We start from the raw sequence: 22,005 nt of genomic DNA on the forward strand, positions 1-22,005 counted from the left end.
ACACCCATAACTGCATTCATATTCTTTTAATGGAATCTATCACAAGTCACAAATATTTTATCCAACTGCATATTGTATACGTATCTAATATGTACATAATTTATGACTGCAGTATTCTGTTAACTATAATAGGAAGCTAAATGTAGCCAACAGCTATTTATGGCAACTCACCAGGACCACATCACGTGACCACTATACCATATCATGGTATAGTGTCTACCATAGACACTAACCAATTTCTCATAAACAATTGTGGATCAGAGTATACCTCATTAGATGTATGTAATCCAAAACTGACAGACACATATACACATTTGGGGTTGGCAATAGAGGGGAGTCAATGGGAAACAAAATTTAGAAGAACAGACATATCTCAAAAAGCAATTGACAAGAAAATATTGTTGATAACACACATATCCTGGTGTCAGCAAACTAATGTACCATTGCTAACAATCTGTAATCTGAAGCAAGTGGAACTGAATTTCTATATCATGTTGTCTACTCTCAAGTTTGGTAAATCACAAACTATGCACATTTGCTCAGGTCTTAACAACCTCTGAACCAGTAAATCATATGTAAGTAACTTTGTATCCCAACCCACCTTCTTCAATATACTGCTGAAACAACATTTTTGAATTAATAGCATAAATCATGTCAACACTGCTAAAAGTAAACAGGCAGTGCATGAATGTTACATGGGCAAGAATAGTAACTAGCACTTAACTAATTGTACATGGGGTTTTGTTTTAGTTCTGTTTAAAAAAAAGAATTGTGTGTTAAGGCCTTAATATTAAGGCCTAATGAGCCTCTGCTCCTATGTCATGGAACATTGTCCAACAGAGATCCAGCAGGTACCCTTGACTTTTAGGCTTCTCTTGAACAGCTTTTTATGCCGACAGTCCTTTATGGCTCTTTAATTTTTAAATTTTTGATTAGCCAATCACTTTAAAGATTATTGTATTTCATGTTTTAATGTTGTGCATTTCCCTGATGTTTTACGATATGGTGGCACAGAAATACATATATATACACACAGAGAGAGAGAGTATTCTAACACTGATAAAAACAGTATTTATTGATCAGTTACAATATATAGGTTCTGCCCATTTTGCTTCTTTAGGTTAATTAGGAAATGTTGAAGAGAAATTGCTCCCCAACTGACCTTTATCATGCTATATTACGGACACCTACCTTGACTAGGCAAAATAGTAATTATGTGTTCTTTTTGTCTCCTGCCCATATCACCTTTGCTTGGATAATTAAAAGATCCCTTTAGAGCTGTCTAATCCAACACCCATGAATACCCATTTACAACTTGTTCTAGGCATGAACTGTTTTAGACAAAAACATAAGGGGAGAGAAAGTTTCATAAGATTTCTTTTGCCACTTAGGGTTGATATTGGAAAGTGCTTTCTAGGTGGATGCAGCAAAAGCACCTATAATGCATGAATTCTGTATTCTCCCAGCTTGCTGCAACCTGCCCAGGCCCCACAGCTTGGGATAGGCCCACAAACCCCAGCTTTTTAAAGAGTACGGGGGTCTTTAGTAGGAAGGAGGTTATATATGTTGCTAATTTGTGCAATAGAATATGTAATAATCTACAGCTGTGGGTAATAACAGGTTTTGAAGTAAGTTTGGGTTTTTAAATAAGATTTTGATAAAGCTTTTTGTGATACAGTAAGATAAAAGAAGCTAATTTAGATTTAAAAAGAGAAAAGAAAAAGCAGAGTCTTCTCTCAAAGGAAGTTCTTAACCCTTAACATTACAGACCCCATATTTACTTTCAGACTTATTAACTGAACGAGAGAAGCGGGCTGTGATTTCTGCTTTCAAAGCAGGCACTGGCACAAACTTCAAACCGTGAAGTACATGAGATGAACTCTCCACATTCTGTTGTCAGAGGAAGGGTATCTACTCTTGATTTACATACCACCCAGTTATCTTACCTGAGATGATTCATCCAACAGGGCAGGCACTTCTCTGATTCGATACGTAATAAACATCAAACTGAATTCGGAAATGACCCTCCTGTTTTCACTACTCTTGCTAACAAGTCTGTACATTAAAAAACAGCCTTGCCAATAAAACTAGATGACTGTGAATAAAATGGACCTAAATCCAGATTTGAGGGTAGGGGATAGCCAGGTTCAAATCTGCCTGAGTTCAAAAAGCCAAGTTTATGATGTAAAAGTGTTAGTCGTTATTCCTGGCTGCCCACGTGGCAGCTATATCTAGGAGGGTCTTTACCGCCTTGAGATGGTTCACCAGCTATACCACCTCTTTAATTAACTAGAGCCAAACAATTTTTGTGCATTTTCAAACTTGTCATCTGCTCCCCAGAGTAAGTTTTCTAAACCTCTCACAAGTGAAAATACACTCTGGCACTGAACATGAAGTTCAATAGACTTTGAAAGCTGTGTTAATTAATAAGCTGCTTATACAATCAAGTCCAATAGATTGCTGCCATCTTTGTCACAGGAAATACACAGGACATTATCACACGGAGAAGAAAACAAAAAGAAAGTCACTCATCACCCTAATTTTTAACAACTATTAATCTCTGTCCTCCACTTCTACCTGTACCGTGTCTATTTCCAGGAGATAAACATCAGTAGTGACAAGTATCAATTAAGCAGCTCAGGTGTAGTTTCAACTGATTTTTTTGGGCAGGGGGAAGATGCATTATATACCAAATGGCTAGCGACATGTTGATCTAAATTGCTTACAGCTATTCTCCATGCTAGCTGCATGTGGTGCATATTCCAGTTATCTTCTGCAGGGTTATTTGAGTATGCCTCTGAATAAGATTCTGCTCCTTATTCTTGGAACTACCTCCTAGTTTGCATTAATGAAGAGCATTAAATATGAAAGATACTGAAGCATTTTCTCTACAGAGGGATGAAGAAACACTAAGTAAACAATACAAAGTTTTGAGTGCTCACTTGAAGGTGTGGTTGCTTCTCAACACTGCCCAACCTTTTGCACGTTTTGCAGATCTGACCTACATTCTACAGAGAGGTTTCACACATGAGCTGTTATCAAAGCACTGTAAAAATGTATTATAGCTATATAACCACAACCATTTTTCTGGATACAGTGATAAACAGCAAGCTTGTGCATGCCTTAAAAAAAATTTTTTAATGGGAAAACATTATGACTGTGGTTCCAAATCCTAGAATAGGACTATGTTCCCCCAAAAAGAGAGTTTATCATTCTTGAGGGATCACAGCGGCGGTGTTATTGATAAAGGGGTGGATATTTCAGGACAGGCATCTAACTGCAAAACTATAGAAGATGTCTGGGTCACGTTTTAACAAAGAAAGATTTTTTTTTACCAATTGCAACTTCAGACAGAAGTGGGGAGAACAGTGCATATTTCCCCTTTTTATACAGCTGCTAAAAGGTACAAGAAGCCTGTCCTTTGCACCAGGACGTCCTTTGACAACAGTGCGGCTGTTGCCTCTACACAAACATAGCAAGGTTAGCCTCCTCTGAAGAATACACACATACCAATTCATTACATGAGATCCAGCTACTACATTCCAGGCAGTATATGAGTCTAATATATCTAGGGTTCTTCGCATAAAATCAGGGATTTCAAAAATTAATTGCCAAGACTCTTTTGCTTGTTTTCATTGCTGTTGGAAAGCATTAAGTATTTCACAGCTGTAAATGACTGGTTCTCAACTAATCCATGTTTCATTTTAGGTCAGTGAATGAAATGCATTTTCCGTGGGAAATGTATCAAGATAATTCACCAAGCAGCTCGGTATCTGAAAGACCTGTGGTGCTGAACTGCTTAACTCTATCTCACTAGGTAATTAAGAGAGCTCATGAGTCATTATATCTATCAATACCTTGTCTAGGTGCGGCTATTTCTTTTGTAACATCCTCCAACACAATCAGATATGTACTTGGAACTAGGACACATGGGTAATTTGTGTATTCTGCTTTAGGGAAGAGCTGCTGCAGCAATTCACAGTCTTGTTTGATAGGATGAAGGTGCATAACTACTTGGCAGTGACAGGGGGAGGGAGGAAGTCTTTATAAGTGATTTTTCATTAAAAGATCTATTCATATGTAGCTCATCTTGGCAAATGAATGAACCATATGCAGAATGATAAGCAAGCAAAGTGTATGAATTTGAGGTGAGTTACACAGGATAATATCTCACTGGGTACTGCAATCCAGTCCATGACTGGCTGCTGCTTTGAACCCAAGCTTGCTGAAGCTGTGAGGGGAGAAACATAAGACCCTCCTAGGTGTACGCCCTTCACTTAAGGTTTCCTGGTGTAAATATGTGTGAAGAAATCATATTTCTAAGACACTCCAGACTCGGCTGTGCCTTGATTTTCCATTGGAAACCAACCAGGCACCTAAAACTGCCTGAAATCTGGCTTCTACTTGGCAGAGAATGGGGTGGCAGGCAACACTACGCTTTCGAACTAGAAGCTTTACAAAAATAAAGTATATTTTCTTTTCTTCACTTTCTCCCAACTTCTAAGATACCTAGGAGTTGTTATGAAAACTAGGGACAGTTACAGCTTATCAACTCTCCCCATAGATAGGAAATTACTAGTCAGCCAAAATCTCCAAACCTCCAAAAGGCATTTCTCCTTGCTGGATAGAAGTATCACCCTTCTCCTCCCTCTGTTCTGAAGGCTCTCCTGACCTTCTCAAGCAGATTTGGGAAGGTCGAGGGGGTGGAGAGAAAAAAGAAGGACAAGTCCTATTTCTGGTTGCACTAGTTGCCGCTAGAGCCGTGATTTTCAAACTTTTTTCTCTGGGCCACACTTTCAGAATAAAAATTTGCTCACACCACACTGAATTTTTTATTGGCAAGGAATACATTGGAAAACAAAAAGAAACAACTCCTAGCAGTGCTAGTATAGATGACAAATACTTTATAATATGATTGTGGGGCATCCAGAAAGTATAAAACAATGCAGCTACATAATAACATGATTCATTCCCAAAACATACCGTAATTACAAAGGTGAGCATATGTGGCAATATAAGGCAAGGAATCTTATTGGACCTATCAGTAAATCTGCTCTTAAGATACAGCAGATATCCCAGTGTTAGTGGACAATGATAGCATCTACTTGAGAAAGCTGCCATCCCACACAATTATTGGTAAGTCATACAGTCATGTGAATGGTTATGCAATCTCATATCAACATATATCATTCTGGTTTCATTTTAAGAGTTTCAGTTGGCTGTCACCAGAGAATACTTAAATGCTTCATCAGATTAGACCTCAAGGCAACAATATGTTCGTTGCTGCAAGAACGTACATACAAGACGTACAAACTACATAAAAAGATATGTTTATATTTATTAGCGCTCAACATTGCATTGTTTTGTTACTTTAAAAAGATTTATACCCTGCTTTTCTTACAAAATGTACGACAAGTGAAGGAGCACTTTAAGTGACCTTAGACGCCAGTTATTGTGGAGAAAAGTGGTAAGAGCTTATTTATTACTTATTTATTACTCCCAAAGTTATGCAGATTTTACATAATCTGCTCTGAGCTTCACTATTTATTTATGCAAGTCAGCCAGGTATCTGCACAGAACAGCTGACAAACCCTCTTTGCTCAAATGACTGCTCTGATCACAAGGGAGGGATGATTCCTACATTGGTCAGGGCCACAGCTGTCAACAGATTTGAAAATAAGGGATCAGCAGCCTCAAAAATAAGGGATCAGCAGCCTCACCTGTCCCGGGGACAGTCTATGGGATATCTAACAATCCAGGATAGCAGTGGGAAGCAGCGCTGGAATAAGGGAATTTCCCGCCCAAAAAGGGAAGGTTGACAGCTATGGTCAGGGCACTGGGCTCTGCCTACCCCAGCCACTGTCTCCTAAATTGGGCTGGGGATTCCCTTGGTGGAAAGATCAGACCCTCAAACTGGGGCCAATGAGAGTTGGAATCCAACAAGATCCAGAAGGCACCATAAAAGCCGCCTGCTGGATCAGGCCAATGGCCCATCTAGTCCAGCATCCTGTTTTCACAGTGGCCAAGCAGGTGCCTTGTCAGAAACCCACAAGCAGGACCTGAGGATGTACAAGAGCACACTCCCTTTCTGTGATCTCCAGCAACCAGTATTTGGAAGCATGCTCCCTCTGGCTGTGGAAGGTCCAAGGTCTGTGAACGCAAAACATAATCATCGCTAGTAGCCATTGATTAAGACTTAGCCTCCATAAATTTGTCTAAACCTCTTTTAAAGCCATCTAAGTTGGTGGTTATCATTGCCTCCTGTGGGAGAGAGTTCCATAGTTTAACCACATTGGATATGACCAATTTACAAGAGTATTAACTAACAGACTCACTTTGGTAGCATAGAATTTAAGAACTTGTTAAGTTAAGATTCAGAATTTCAAGATAATTTAAATACTTGAAGACATTTCAACAGCAATGTAAAGAATATAAGGGCAGAGATCAGGAGCATACATGGATCCCTGAGACTCAAACGTTAACCTCTGGAATAGTTTTGCTAACATGTCCGTATCCCTATCTACCCATTAAAAAATAATATCAAACTGTAATTAATTCATTAGTGTAAGAAGACAAATGAAATTGTGTCCCATCCTATTTGGAACAGCGGCACACTCCTTTTCTACTGCACTCACAATGCCTGAAAAACTTGTTAGGGTGAAGCTGTCTCAACTTCCCCAAGTACTACAATGTTATTACTGGAACTGTTAAATCTACAGACACAGTGGCGCTTGGCTTTAGTCATACTCACCCCCATAGAAATAAATATATGTCATCAGTGTATATGGTGCCTTACATAACTAAAGGGGGCTTCCATCCAGAGAAGCCTGAAATTTAAATTTTTACAGAAGAAGAGGAGAAAGGAGGAAATATGGATAATGTTGTGGTCTTGCCTTGAGCATCTCCAGACTCCTTCAGTTACCGCATTTTTCGCCCTATAGGATGCACTTTTTCCCCTCCAAAAATGAAGGGGAAATGTGTGTGCGTCCTATGGGGCGAATGCAGGCTTTCGCTGAAGCCTGGAAAGCGAGAGGGGTCGGTGCGCACCGACCCCTCTCGCTCTCCAGGCTTCGCGGACCTCTCCGCAAGCAGCAGGAGCGCTCCCGCTGCTTGCTGAGAGTTGCCGGCATGCCAAAGCCTGCGCGCGCTGAGATCAGCGCGTCCAGGCTTCGCGGACCTCCCCGCAAGCAGCGGGAGCCAGCGCTGGGCTCCCACGGCTTGCAGAGAGCTGCCTGTTTGGGGGCTGGGGTCGGGGGAAGCTCGGGCCTCCCCCGCCCCAGCGGGGGAAAAATAATTTCCCCCCTTTATTTCCCCCCCAAAAAACTAGGTGCGCCTTATGGGACGATGCGTCCTATAGGGCGAAAAATATGGTGCTCGGCAACGGGGCATGCATGTGGCAGGCATTACAGGTGACTAGCCTACATACATGTATACATGTTGTGTGTGAGAGTGAGAAAAATTGGCCCAGGTTATAAACTCCCCCCAACCCTGGTTTGGCTAACTGGGTGGAAAAGGAGAGGTGCAAGTAAACAACACAGAAGAAAAACCTCCTTGTTTATCTATGCCCCTTTCCTAGCAACATGTGACATGAGCATATGTTCCTCTTACCAGTCACAACAACTTCTCCAGCAGATGCATGGCAGCTGGATCATGAAACCTCCTTATTCTAGAAACACTGGCATCTATTTGGACTTGATCTGGGCTCAGCAGCCTTTGCCAACGCAGGGAAAGGTTATGTAAGCTCAGCAGACAACAAACTGGCCGTTGCATTCCAAGTTATTTACACAAATGGATTTCGAAACCACCCAAAGTAAGATTCCATGTTTGTCAAGGCTGAAGGGAATCAGCTGAATGCTCCAGGGAGCTGCTTATTAGGCCTCTGCTTTTCTAAACAGTTCTAACTGCTTTCATTAAATTTCTAAATTCTTTTTTTAAGGATTCACTATTACAACAAAGCTTTATTTTAAGGCTCCAGCAGCATAAGTAATCTTTAGTATGACTTACTGGGTTTATAAACTGATTTGGTGAAGGAGTAGCAGGCTAAGCCTATGTAACATAAGAAGAAATTGGTGGGTTTTGTCAGGGAGGGGGAGAAAAACCTCTCATCTCTTTTATTCATATCATGCAGACTTTTTTTTTACATTCCCCTCTACCATGTACCCTCTTATTCAGCTTTCTTTTAAAACTTTGTTTAAAAATCCAAACACAATTGCTCTAACCTTTCCTCCTGGGAAAGTTGAAGAGTAGCAATTTGAAGAGATACGAGAGCCATCACCAACTATCTAAAGGGCTTTTACACGGAGGATGGAGCAAACTTGTTTTCTTCTGCTCTGGAGGCTAGGATTCAAGTTACAAGATGGAAGATTCCATCAGTAAGAGATGTTCGACACTGGAGCAGACTCCAATGAGAGGTGCTAGACTCTCCTTCCTTGGAGGTTTGCAAGCAGAGGTTGGATGGCCATCTGTCAAGGATGCTCTAGCTGAGATGCCTGCATTGCAGGGGGTTGGACTAGATGAGGCTTTGGGGTCCCTTCCAACTGCACTGGAGCAGCAGATTCACCATGCTAGCCAGAGCAGTAAGGCTTATTGTGATTTTTCATTACCCCAGCTCCAAGCTGGCATAGCAGAAGGGCCTGATCTGTGGGGGATTGGATCCAGCAAATCTTCTGGCACCCTGTCCCCAGGATACCCACAACACCCTGTTCTGAGCTTCTCTGATTGCTACTTCTGCTAGAAGAACCCCCCGCTGTGGCAGGCCCACCCAACTAGTGGTACTCCTCTGCCAATGCAGGCCAGAGGAGAGTCTACTGCAAGCAATCCCATGCCCTCCCCACTCCATCAACAGCCACTGCACTCTAAACTCCACTGTTCTCAACAGAGATTACTTCTAGGCATGCGTGTGCAATCCTAGGCATGCTTACTCAATAGTAAGAGAGTTTGATGCTGTATCTGGAATAGTCTGTTATTACATATTCTAAAAGATACCCGCCAGATCAGTTCTTTAGCGTGTGGTGCCGATAATGCCAAGGTCACGTGTTTGATTCCCGTAAGGGACAGCTGCATATTTCTGCACTTTGGTCCCTTCCAACTCTACAATTCTATGATTCTAGGAACTATTTTCTGCAGCCAGTTTTCAACTGTGGAATAAAACAGGGTTCTCATCGTAAGAATGATCTGAAGCGCCATCTTCTGAACAAGAAAAGAACTACCATTCAGCTTCATAATTCTGCAAATGCAGAACTGAAAGGCATTTCCTAAAAGCACACGTGGCAGGAAAATTTAAATATAAATCAATATAGGTGGCACCGAGTAGTAATAGTAATAGTAATTTATTATTTGTACCCCGCCTATCTGGCTGGGTTTCCCCATCCACTCTGGGCAGCTTCTAACAAAGATTAAAAATACATTAAAATGTCACACATTAAAAACTTCCCTGAACAGGGCTACCTTCAGATGTCTTCTAAATGTCAGGTAGTTGTTTATCTCTTTGACATCTGATGGGAGGGTGTTCCACAGGGCGGGCGCCACTACCGAGAAGGCCCTCTGCCTGGTTCCCTGTAACTTTGTTTCCTGCAGTGAGGGAATTGCCAGAAGGCGCTCAGCGCTGGACCTCAGTGTCCGGGCAGAATGATGGGGGTGTAGACGCTCCTTCGGGTATACTGGGCTGAGGCCATTTAGGGCTTTAAAGGTTAACACCAACACCAAGAACATCAATATGAACAAGCTGCTATTTAAAATTAATTTTGCACTGAATTAATAACTTGTTCTTTTTTTTGTCTAGGAGTATCCCCAAACGTGGGTGGCGCTGTGGTGTAAACCACTGATCCTTGGGTTTGCCAATCAGAAGGTCGGCGGTTTAAATCCCCGCGATGGGGTGAGCTCCCGTTGTTCGGTCCGAGCTCCTGCCAACCTAGTAGTTCAAAAGCACTTCAAAGTGCAAGTAGATAAATAGGTACCATCCTGGCTGGATGGTAAAGAGCATTTCCATGTGCTGCTCTGGTTTCGCCAGAAGCGGCTTAGTCATGCTGGCCACATGACCTGGAAAAACTGTCTGTGGACAAATGTCCGCTCCCTCGGCCAGTAAAGCAAGATGAGTGCCGCAACCCCAGAGTCATTCGTGACTAGACTTAATTGTCAGGGGTTCTTTACCTTTACCTTTTTATCCCGAAACTATGAAACCATTCCTTCAGAGGCAGTGTAACTCCAAACATATCAGTGGGAAATCTTCTGCACATGGGAATCACCCATCCACAGACCTCCCTCGCTCCCTCTTTTTCTCTTTTCTCTCTCTCCCCCCCCCCTTTCCCTCTCTCTCTCTCTCAGCCTTCTTTCCATAAGCCATTCATGTTCAATATTTACACTCCCCATCTATACATACCTAATTGGAAGTAAACCCCATAAGTTCAATGACTCTTACTTCCAGATGTGGGTTTAGGACTGCAGCGTTATTAAGACTGTGAGTCCTGCATAAACAGTGGAAATGTTCGTTCTGCTGAAATTGCCGTACATTGCTCTGAGTTCAGTGGATAGGGCATGGTATAAATAGAATAAATGCTTAAATTGGGGGAGAATCCACAATGAGTAATGTTCACATATTGGAGCCATTAGAAACATGTGAGAACTACATTTCCTGTTTTGCTCTTGCTCATGCATCTGAAGTAGGCTCTTGCCTGCCAAAGGTGTGCAAAACTTGTTAGTGGTTAAGGTGCCATGGGACTCTGATGATTTTCCTGTTTCTGTCCCCCCCCCCCTTCTTTTAGTCACAGCAGCTTTAAAGACAGGTCAAACTTAAGTAAACATTTCTCTAAACAACTTTTAGTATGATGAAAAACCAACTAAAACAAAACAAAGACCTTTTTTTTAAAAAAATGACAGCTTTCAACAAATAGCCTGTTTTCTCAACCACTCACTTTTAAAGGAACTAAGAACCAAACTATATAGAAAATGCAAGATCTATGACTTGATTCCTCTACAACTTTCTATTTGCTAAGAAACAGCTGTAGGAAGCGAAGGGTGGAGGGTTTAAATCAGGCATCCCCAAACTCGGCCCTCCAGATGTTTTGGGACTACAACTCCCATCGTCCCTAGCTAACAGGATCAGTGGCTAGAGATGATGGGAATTGTAGTCCCAAAACATCTGGAGGGCCAAATTTGGGGGTGCCTGGTTTAACTTGTGCTACAAACCATTTCCCCAACTGAAACGACCTCTTCCAAAGCTGATATTAGCTGTATTGGACTTATTCTATCCCTTTGATGGATTATAACAGCTTCAGAAGGACAGCAATTTAAGTCAGAGTGTTGAGGGGAGGGATTCAATCTGCCCCCACCCAGTGCCACAATCCTGATCCAGCCTGTCACAACAGCAGCTGTTTTTACTTTGTTTTTTATTTGGCTAGCTTTCTATAGCCAAAAAACAACAACCCCTCAATTGGTTTATTTGGGTAGGATTCCCTAAAAAGAAAAGTTTTTAGCTGATATCAAAAACACTACAATGAAGGTTCCTCCCCAATATTAATAGGCTGTGAATTCCAGAGGATAGGTATTGCCACACTAAAAAGATTGACTTCTTGCAGGTATGGAATGAACAAAAGGTTACACTTGTAAAAGTGCCAGTTCCACAGTTTCTTTTAAGTAAATAAAAGGATGTTGGGGGATCTGATCCGAAGTCTCCCTTATCATGTTTAGTGCGCCCATAAAAAGCAGTTTGCAGAAAGTGCATGAGAAAAGGAGAGAGGAAAAATGTTATTGTATTGCAGCTTGTCTTTTTAAAAAAATAAATAAAAAGATGTCTTCATTTGCAGTTCAGTAGCAGTAGAACTTGTCAGTACCAGATAATTGAAAACATCAAGCAAAATGTTTGTAAACATGCATGAAAGCAGCTATCCTGTATTCATTATCTTGATGAGTGCTGTGTCATGTTTTACTTTTTCTTTAACCCCCCCCCCCAAAAAAACCCCACCATTATTCAGTTTAAGTGGCTCTCAGTGTGGGTTGCAACCAGTTAAAATGCATTTAAAATGCAGTAAAACATTAAAATCACCAATCGGAACCAAAAAAATAAACCTCAGCAGCAACATTTGTCAGTCAGCCAAATGACTTATTGAAGCGGAATATGTTAACCAACTTTATAAACAAATTCTGAGCTCTGGCAAGGCACCACAACATAAAAGCCCATTTTCCTCACCATGAAGCAGAGCCTCACCCAAAGACCCCAAGTGGTGCTCAGGTGGAAGAGCAAATGAGAAAACCAGCACATTTAGCAGTGAAACAATTCCCCCACATTGTTACATTTTGTATGTTCATTGAAAACTTTTTGTTTTCTCCTCACTCTTCCCAAATTATTCTATTTTACCATCACAGTTTTATTTCTTGCTGGGTTTTGTGTTTTATATTTTTTTTCTGAGTACTGCCTGGGTACTCTTTGAATATAGAGTGGTTTATAAATTACGATAAAACAAATAAAACAAATGCAAGTCCCTTCTCCCCAGCAGGTGAAAAAGACCTTTTTATTAAGGCAGGTTTGTATTTTATTCGCCACTGTCTCTGTGGGTCTCTTTCTTTTTGTTGGTTTTATCTGGCTGTTTTTTATTGACTTGGCTTTTATATTGCCTCTTTTAGGCACCATATTTAGCAATATATTTTACGGGCAGTATATATAACAAAATAATTGAGCGAGTAGAAATATTCCTGCTTGCAGAATGGGACTCTCCCCCCCCCATCGCATGCCAGCCCTATAATTGCTCCAGAAGAGTGGGGGAAGCCCCAGAACAATTTTAGGGGGCATGGGTTGTGCAAGCAGAAGTCATTTCGCTGGTACAAAGAGTTGCTTAGTGTTACTTTGGCAACTACCATATGTGATTAACTTCTGGTATTTATTTTATTATTGTTAGCCAACTTGGACATGTTCTTGCAGAACAGTAGGGTCCAAATGTGAATAATTAAATGCACCACAGCGACCTAATTTTTGCCACACAGGAGGGTCAGTCATAGCAGCCATCTTGAAACATGAGAATCAAGTATCCTTCAGGGGTATTCCGAAAACCAGAAGGTGGTCTTAGGCTAGCCACTTCTTCTCTGCATTAGAAATATGAGAAGAGAATTTGCTATCAGGGATGGAGAATCTGTGGTCTTCAACTCCCATCGGCCTCTATCAGCATGGCCACTGATCAGGGATAATGGGAATTGCAATCCAGCAACATCCATGGTTCCCTACTCTACAAGCATATGAAGCACTTTGGTTAGTCCAAAGCAGAGATGGGAAACTTGCAGACCTTCAGACGTGGCTTGACTAAAACTTCTGTCACCCACTGGCTACTGGATTCAGCCGACAGGAAGGGCAACTGCCTCTCCATGCTTGCTCTAAAGCACAATGTAAATGTTAATGCTGAAAAAGAGAGAATATAAATATAGCGTGCAATAAAATAATCACAATAAAGGAGTGAATGTGCACTGAACAGACTACAGACCTCTAGCAGTAAGATAGTGCTCTGAAACCACCAAAATGCAACCCACTGTAATTCTTTTGATGGCTTTTTATTAGCTTTGCTTTATGAAATAATTTATTTCTGAAAATAAGCTGATCTGCTTGCACTGACATTAGGTGGTTGTTGTTGCTGCTGCTGCTAAAACTTGTATATTGCCCTTCATCTGAAAATCACAGGGCAGTTCACAACATAAAAATACAAAATAAGAGCAAAATACATAACAAACGAGGACAGGAAAATTGGCTTCCAGGTGGAGAAATCAAAATTAGAAACAGAACTGTTAGAACCCAATACTAAGAATTTGTCAAGAATGTACAACTTGTTGCTGAAATGGAATACACAAGATGAAACAGTAAAATCAGCTATGATAAAGTGGGCACAAGACATTGGTCATAACATTATGTTTGCTGACTGGGAACAATTGTGGACCACCGGTATAAAATTTACGGCATGCAATGCCTTAAGAGAGAATATTATGAAAATGATCTACAGGTGGTACATGACCCCAGTCAAGCTTGCAAAAATCTACCATTTGCCTGACAATAAGTGTTGGAAATGTAAAGAAACTGAAGGTACTTTTTTTCACCTTTGGTGGACGTGTCCGAAGATTAAGGCCTTCTGGGAAATGATATATAATGAAATGAAAAAGGTACTTAAATGTACTTTCCCTAAGAAACCAGAGGCCTTTCTCTTGGGCATTGTCGGCCAATTGGTGTTAAAGAACGATAGAACATTTTTTATGTATGCTACAACAGCAGCAAGAATACTCATCGCAAAGTATTGGAAGACACAAGATCTACCCACTCTGGAAGAATGGCAGATGAAGGTGATAGACTATATGGGACTGGCTGAAATGACTGGCAGAATCCGAGACCAGGGGAAAGAGACGGCGGAAGAAGATTGGAAGAAATTTAAAATTTATCTTAAGAAATATTGTAAAATTAATGAATGTTAAAATGTTGTGGTTATAGAAAGTAAGGGATTACAGCGGTAAAAGATTAAGTAAAAGAAAAGAAAAGGAAAAATTAGATAAAATTAAGGGGGAGGATTTGCTGAAATAAATTTGGGAATTGGAATGCAGAAAGGGGAGGTATGGGGAAGTCGGTGAAGTAAGTTTCAAGAAAAAAAGGATTCGAAATTATATGTGTTTGTTTGTTTTTGTGTGTGTATGTTTGTATTGTGTATTGTGTGTGTTTTTATAATTTGTGAAAATCCAATAAATATTTAACAAAAACAAAAACAAAATACATAACAAACGAAAAACAAAGCAATAACCTCCTCTTACGCATGCACATTTAAAAGGCCATAGAATGTTTAATCGGCCAAAGTCCTGGTTATTGAGAAACATTTTTGCCTGGTGCCTAAATACAAAGGCCTCCCTGGGGAGAGTATTCCACAAACAGGGAGCCACCACAGAAAAAGGCTCTTTCTTGTGTTGCCACCCTCCAGACCTCTAATGGAGGAGAAACGTGAAGAAGGGCCTCAAATGATGATTGCAGGATCCGGATCAGTTCATAGGGGGAGAGACGGTCCTTGAGGTATTGTGACTTTATAGGTCAAAACCAGCACTTTGAATTGGGCCCAGGAACTAATCGGCAGCCCAGAGCAGGATTGGTGTAATCAAACCGTCTTGCCCTGGTCACTGAATCCTGCACCAGCTGCAGTTTTCAATATGTCTTCAGAGGCAGCTCCACATGTAATGTGTTGCAGTAATCAAATCAATCTAACCTAGAGGTTACCAGAGCGACAACCAAAGTTAGGCTATCCCTGTCCGGATAGGGGTACATCTGGGCCCCCAGCCCGAACTGATGAAAGGCATTCCATGCCACTGAGTCCATCTGAAGCTCAAGTGACAGCAAAGGAACCAGGAGTAGCCCCAAGCTACATTATATACCCGCTCTGACGGAGGGATATCGGAATTATTTCTGTGTTTGCTGTGGAGTCTCTTACAGGAAATACACTACCATTGCTGAACTTCCTTCTTACCAGAAGGTGGCAGTCTTGTATCAAGCAATTACAGAACAGCTCATCTAAAATACTAATAAAAAGCAGCTATTGGTGGGGCAAACCCACCTTTTAAGTAAGAGAGAAAGGTATCTGTATTCCATACTCAGCTCATGGTTCAAGGTCAAAAGTGTGTAAACTTCCATACAAAGGCTTTTTTCAGAGTGCAGCATGCTGCCGTAAATGAACAGGCTGACAATCCACTCGTTCATGTTATGAGATTCATGGCAGAGATATAAACTTAATCCAATGTTTATTTGTAAGCAGGCCCCACCACATTCAGTTGCGCTTTCTCACAAGTAAATGGTGTGGAACATTAGGATTTCAGCCTTAAGTTACTTGTTTGTACATCAGTATACTTGCATATTAATAATAATTTATTATTTGTACCCCGCCCATCTGATTGGGTTGCCCCAGCCACTCTGAGTGGCTACCAGCATATATACAAACACAATAAAACAATAGACCTTAAAAGGCTTCCCTATGCAGGGCTGCCTTCAGATGTCTCCAAAAAGATATATGTTTACTCATCTCCTTGACATCTGATGAGTAAACTGGTCTCTGTTCCTGGTACCAGCATATATCCCAGTCAGGAAACGGGCTCCCACAATATTAAAATCTGTTAAAATCTGGCCTGAAGGTGCTATTCACCAGCTGCAGGACTGTTTTGAGAGAACCAATTGGGATATTTTCGATAGTTCAGACCTGGAGGAGCACACGGCGGCAGTTCTGTGCTATATCAATCACTGCACAGACACTGTCACTGTAAACAAATCCATCCGGTTTTACCCCAATCAGAAACCCTGGATGAATAGAGAGGTCCAGTGCCTGTTGCGGGAAAGGAACAGGGCTTTCAGGTCAGGCGAGGTGCAGCTTTACAGTGTAGCAAGAGCAAACTTGAGGAGGGGTATTCGACGGGCAAAATTGGATTATAGGCTGAGGATTGAGGATAATTTAAGGAGCAACAACACAAGACAGATGTGGCAGGGGATTCAGCATATTACCAACTACAAACCTAACCTTGGTGCTGTCGACGGTGACCCCTTGCTGGCGGAGGAGCTTAACCTCTTCTTTGCTCGCTTCGAGAAGGAGCCAGTCTATTGTCCCACCCTGCCTGAAGTCGTCAACTATTGTCCCTCTGCCTAAAAAATCCACAATCAGTAGTTTGAATGACTATAGACCAGTTGCACTGACTCCAATCATCATGAAGTGTTTTGAGAAACTGGTGCGCCGTCATATTATTTCTTGTCTTCCATCAACTTTTGACAACTACCAGTTTGCATACAGAGCAAATAGATCCACAGAAGACGCCATCAATACCACTCTCCATGCTGCTCTGTCCCATCTGGAGCAGCCGGGGAGTTATGTGAGGCTGCTGTTTGTGGATTTTAGCTCTGCTTTTAACACTATCCTCCCCCATAGACTGGTGTCCAAGCTAGAGGCGATTGGACTCTCCAACTCCACCTGTCTCTGGGTTTTGGATTTTTTGTCAGAACGTTCTCAGAGGGTTAGAGTAGGGTCACACATGTCCACAGCCCTTAGCCTTAACACCGGCTCACCACAGGGTTGTGTGTTGAGTCCCCTGCTCTACACTCTCTATACGTATGACTGTACAGCCATCTATTCCAGCAACAAAATCATCAAGTTTGCTGATGACACTACGGTGGTAGGGCTCATTTCAGGAGGGGATGAGTCCGCCTATCGAGACGAGGTGGAGCGGCTCTGTGTTTGGTGTGGAGAGAACAATTTGGCTCTTAATACGGCTAAGACCAAGGAATTGGTGGTGGATTACAGGAAAAAAAAGGCGGACATTCAGCCCTTGTATATCAACGGGGAACGGGTGGAGAGGGTGGCGGAATTCAGGTTTTTGGGAGTAGCTATCGATCAGGGCATGACTTGGAGCGCACATACCACTGCTCTGGTGAAGAAGGCCCAGCAGAGAATTTATTTCCTCAGACTTTTAAAGAAGAACAATCTGAGTGAGAGACTGCTGGTGTGCTTCTACCGAGGCTCCATAGAGAGCATTCTTACATACTGTATTTGTGCTTGGTTCTCCGGTTGTACAGCTAGGGAGAGGAAGGTGCTCCAGAAGGTCATAACCACAGCCCAAAGGATTATTGGTCATCCTCTCCCATCTTTGGAAGAACTGTACGGTTCCCGTTGTCTTAGGAAAGCAAATAACATCCTGCAGGATTCATCTCACCCGGGACACGGTCTGTTTGCACTACTGCCTTCTGGCAGGAGATATAGAAACATCAAGTCAAAGACAAATAGACTGAAAAACAGTTTCTACCCAAGAGCTGTGGCCTTTTTGAATGCTGTAACTCGATAGTGTGACCTGGGAGTTTGATGGGTGTGGTGTGGGTGTGGCTGGAATGTGGTTTGTTTGGTTGTTGTTGTTGTTTTGCTTTTGATGTTTTAAGGGATGGCATCCAATTTCGTTGCACTTTGTACAATGTTGCACTTGTGTAATGACAATAAAGAATCTATTCTATTCTATTCTATTCTGATGGGAGGGCATTCCACAGGGTGGGTGCCACTACCGAGAAGGCCCTTTGCTTGGTGTATCCTATTTAGAATCATATAGCTGGAAGGGACCATCTGCAATGCAGGAATATGAAGCTGCCCGATCTGGGGATCAAACCTGCAACCTTGGTGTTATCAGCACCACGTTGTAACCAACTTAGCTATGTGTTATGCTATGATTTATGTACAGTGGAATCTCGGAAGCCGAACGCCTTTGAACTCGAACATTTCGGCTCCTGAACCATCGAGAAGTGATTGTTCTGGTTTTCAAATGATTTTCAGAAGCCAAAAGTCTGGCCCGCTCCTGCAGCCAATCGGAAGCTGCGCCTTGGTTTTCGAACTGTTCCGGGAGTCGAACAGACTCCCGGAATGGATTAAATTCGAAAACCAAGGTGTGACTGTATTTCTTAGCTTTAGAGGTCTACCTGGCAGATGAACATTGGCTTCTGTTCCAAAGTGAGCAGCTGTTTTAGCCTTTTGCAGCAAAACCAACCAAGAGTCTTGTGGCATTTTAAAGGTTAATACATTTCTTACAGTCAGTGTCAAAAACCTGGGGAGTTGGCATCTCAATAATAAACCAGATTAATAAATCCAGGGCCTCTGCATTCCTGCAAATGATTGGAAAATACTCTCTTGGAAGCAAGAGAAGCTCCTTTGCTTGCCTAAGCTAGTTATCTTGGTCTAACTATCCTGCCTCCATGGACTATAGTTGCTTGATCCCAATCATGACATCTGACCCAAATCCTTGACTCCTCCCACCCTTTCATCTTTCCATGTTGCAATAACAAAGTAGCCAAGAGCTTTATTAAAAGTTGCATTAAGAATGTGTCTTAGTTTCAACATATCACTGCCATGTTGTTTTCTGGAATCTGTTTTTCAGAGAGTGGGTGTTTTACCCTTAGGTATTTCCACAAATGGTGTAAACACATTTTAAATTGTTAATGCATAGTAGAAAATGGAATACATTGTTTTAATTTTCAAACTTAAGAATGTAAGAAAGGCTTGCTGGATCCAGTATCCTATTCTCACAGTGGTCTACTGCATGCGTAAGGGAACGGGCCAACACAGCTTTTAGCTTCAAATACAGACCTGAACTATTTTAAAAAAACACTGAAACAATACAAGACACACAAAAAAAGTATTGTGACTTCTTAAAGACTAACATATAAAGGACACTCTTAATTTTGCTGCAACAACTTTGCAGCTACCCACTCTGGAACTTTGCAGCTACCCACTCTGGAACTCATGAAATTATGCCCTTTATCAGGACTTTACCCAGGGGTGCAAGAGGCGAGGGGCACCCAGGTGCCAAATTCTGGGGGGCGCCGGGCACCCACGGCTGAATCCGCCTAAGCTCTTAACTATCTACCTGTTACGAAATAATAAATATTTTTGATCAAGCTAGAAAAACAAAATACATACATACCTAGGTATTACCTAAATGTATACCTACTGTTTCACTAAAGGACTTTCGACTTTGTGCACTCATTTACCAAAGACGCACTGTGCCAGCGGTGGCTAAACTAAATTTGGGGGTGCTGGGCGGATATTTGCACCCTGACAGTGCATATGCTAAAGACTCCCCTGCCCTTTATCCCACATTAGCAGCACTCTGAAGCGCCTCTTTGGAGGCAAAGGCATCTTGAAGGTTCCTTCAACACCTGGGGCTTAAAGCACCTTTTTCTTAGCTCAGGCAAGCCTGTGCATTCATTCTGCGCCCTTCCTACTTTAAAAACATTCCCAAGTGGCCCAAGGAAGAAAACTGAAAGGCCTTCTTTCCCTGCTAAAAGCACAAGTCGACAGCGTTTAGCAGCAAAGGAAACACCTTGAACTGCGGGACATTGAGAGGAGCGTGTTCAGTTGTCACTGGATTTTAGCTGTGCAGATTTTGCAACTGAGCAAACACCTGGAGCACCTAAGTCTGTCTTGTGGAAACTGACCGGCCTGCCTGCCGCTGACGTCTGATTTCCCCCACCGCCCCAGTTCACTGAGCTTGTGCAGAGGGCGGCAGGTGCAATACAAAGTATTGGAAGAGAGGAAACTCCACAAATCGTCCTCCCCAACAAACCAAGTATTGCAAGTTACGCGTCGTCCGCACGGGGAATCGGGGGTCGGAAGAAACACGTGTCGGGCTTAAGCAGGCGGCCAACACCCTCTTTACCTTTGCTTGGCGAGAGCGGGACATGACGGGACACGCGGTTTCTCGTCGCGCAGCAGACTCGCTCCAAGTTCTCCCCGCTTGTGGTCGCGGCTCCTGGGTTTGTCCGCCCCTCTCTCTCCGGCCGTCTTTCTTCTCGCGCGCTCCTCCTCCGGCCGCAACGTCACAGGCTCCGCCCGTCGAGATTTACATACGGGCCGCCCAGCTCGCCTTTCCTCGGCGGGCCCCGCCCCCGGAGCCGCCGATTGGTGCGGCTCCCCGCAGGTCATTTGCATGCCGCCTGCAACTCGGTGCGCCCAGCCGGGCAGCACCAGAGAAGTTTCGCTCAAAGCTTCTGCAAGTGTCTGAGACGGGGCGGGGGACGCGCGGCGGCAGCAGCAGCAGCTCCCAGGGCTGCCTCGTCCAATCTCCCTTTCTTCTTCGCCTTCTGGAGGAGTCCCGGTGTGACACCGGATCGCCGTCTGGGAAAGGGCTGACCTGCCCTCCTGAGCCACCCAGGAGGCTTCTCTCTCCGCCGCCGAAGGGCGCCCCGTTGGGAACGGCGCTGCCCTCTTGGAGCTTCTGAAAAGAGCTCTCTCTCTCTGCCTGATCCCTTCTTCTTCTTCTTCTTTTTTCCTCCTCCTGGCCCCAGTATTTTCCATCCTTGCTCGAGGCGGAAAATAAATGATCTCACCCCTCGCCGTGGAATGGAGACAGCTGGCACCCGGCAGAACCTGAAGGAGCCCCAGGAACTCGAGCGCAAACGGGACTCCTCTCCGGGAGCCTAAGGACCAGCGGGGCCGGCCAGCTCCTCGCCTCGGGCTTCTTTTGGAAGCAGCCTCCGATCTAGGGAGTTGGGTCCTGCGCTTGCTGCTGCTGCTCTTCTTTTCTCCCTTGGCTTGGCGCGAGATCGCAGGTTCCTTTCCTATGGCTGGGATATACAGCTCCACTCTGAAGACCCTGGAAGACTTGACCCTGGACTCCGGGTATGGGGCTGGGGACTCCTGCCGCTCGCTCAGCCTCTCCTCTTGCAAGTCCAACTCGCAAGCCTTCGCGTCGTCTCAGCCCAGGGGCAACTGGTGGTACTACTCGGGCTCCATGAACAGTCGCAACAACAGCTGGGACACCGTCAACACCGTCCTGCCCGAGGACCCCGAAGTGGCGGACATCTTCTCCAGATGCGCCAAGCTGCCCGACCTGGAGGAATTCCCTTGGACGGAGGAGGACATTGGGAAGATCCTCAGGAAAGGGAGAGCAGGAGGAGGGACCAAGAGGGACTTCACCCAAGAAGCGGTGCGGAGGCTGTCCGTGTTACTGCGGAGACCCTTGATCCGGATCTCCAGGGAGGCGCAGCGCCTGAGCGTGATGCACTCCAAGTGCACGCGCTTCGAGATCCAAAGCGCCATCAAGCTGATCCAGAGCTGGTCGTTGTCCGAGAGCTGCGTCCTGGCCACCGTCAAGGCGCTCTCGCTCTACAGCATGAGCGCCGGCGACGGGCTGAGGAAGGGCAAGTCGGCCAGGTGCGGCCTCACCTTTTCCGTGGGCAGGTTCTTCAGGTGGATGGTGGATACCAGGATCTCGGTGAGGATCCACGAGTACGCGGCCATCTCTTTGACGTCCTGCATGGAGAACCTGGTGGAGGAGATCAAGGCCAGAGTAGTAGCCAGCCAGAGCCCCGACGGAGGTGGAGGGGGAAGTGAGATCTCCGCAGAAGTTCTGGAGATGGTCATCAACAATGATGCGGAGCTTTGGGGAGTGCTGCAGCCCTATGAGCACCTGATCTGCGGGAAGAATGCCAATGGTAAGGAGTCAATTTAGCAAATCCAATGGGCCCGATCCATACTTTTTGCCTGT

The 22,005-nt window shown here is 43.7% G+C and overlaps 2 protein-coding genes and 1 long non-coding RNA gene across 3 annotated transcripts in view; 2 read left to right on the forward strand and 1 right to left on the reverse strand.

The window, feature by feature from the left end:
- LOC308570369 (catalase-like) overlaps positions 1-20,323 on the reverse strand; it is a 46,977-nt gene extending 26,654 nt beyond the window's left edge. Inside the window, exon 1 of the mRNA XM_081165126.1 lies at positions 20,176-20,323. Coding sequence (XP_081021252.1) covers positions 20,176-20,199 — 24 coding nt within the window. The 5' untranslated portion in view covers positions 20,200-20,323. The remainder of the gene's footprint in view (positions 1-20,175) is intronic.
- LOC308580018 lies at positions 810-6,358 on the forward strand. Its single transcript, XR_014004673.1, has 3 exons — positions 810-851; positions 1,788-1,972; positions 2,479-6,358. It is a non-coding gene; the product is annotated as an uncharacterized lncRNA (long non-coding RNA).
- Positions 20,324-20,474: 151 nt separating the features above from the next.
- Positions 20,475-22,005, forward strand: part of ABTB2 (ankyrin repeat and BTB domain containing 2) — a 154,217-nt gene continuing 152,686 nt past the window's right edge. Inside the window, exon 1 of the mRNA XM_081164102.1 lies at positions 20,475-21,952. Within this exon, the coding sequence (XP_081020228.1) occupies positions 21,079-21,952 (874 nt within the window). The 5' untranslated portion in view covers positions 20,475-21,078. The remainder of the gene's footprint in view (positions 21,953-22,005) is intronic.

Source organism: Podarcis bocagei, assembly GCF_964188305.1.
Source record: "Podarcis bocagei genome assembly, chromosome: 1".
NCBI lineage: Eukaryota > Metazoa > Chordata > Lepidosauria > Squamata > Lacertidae > Podarcis > Podarcis bocagei.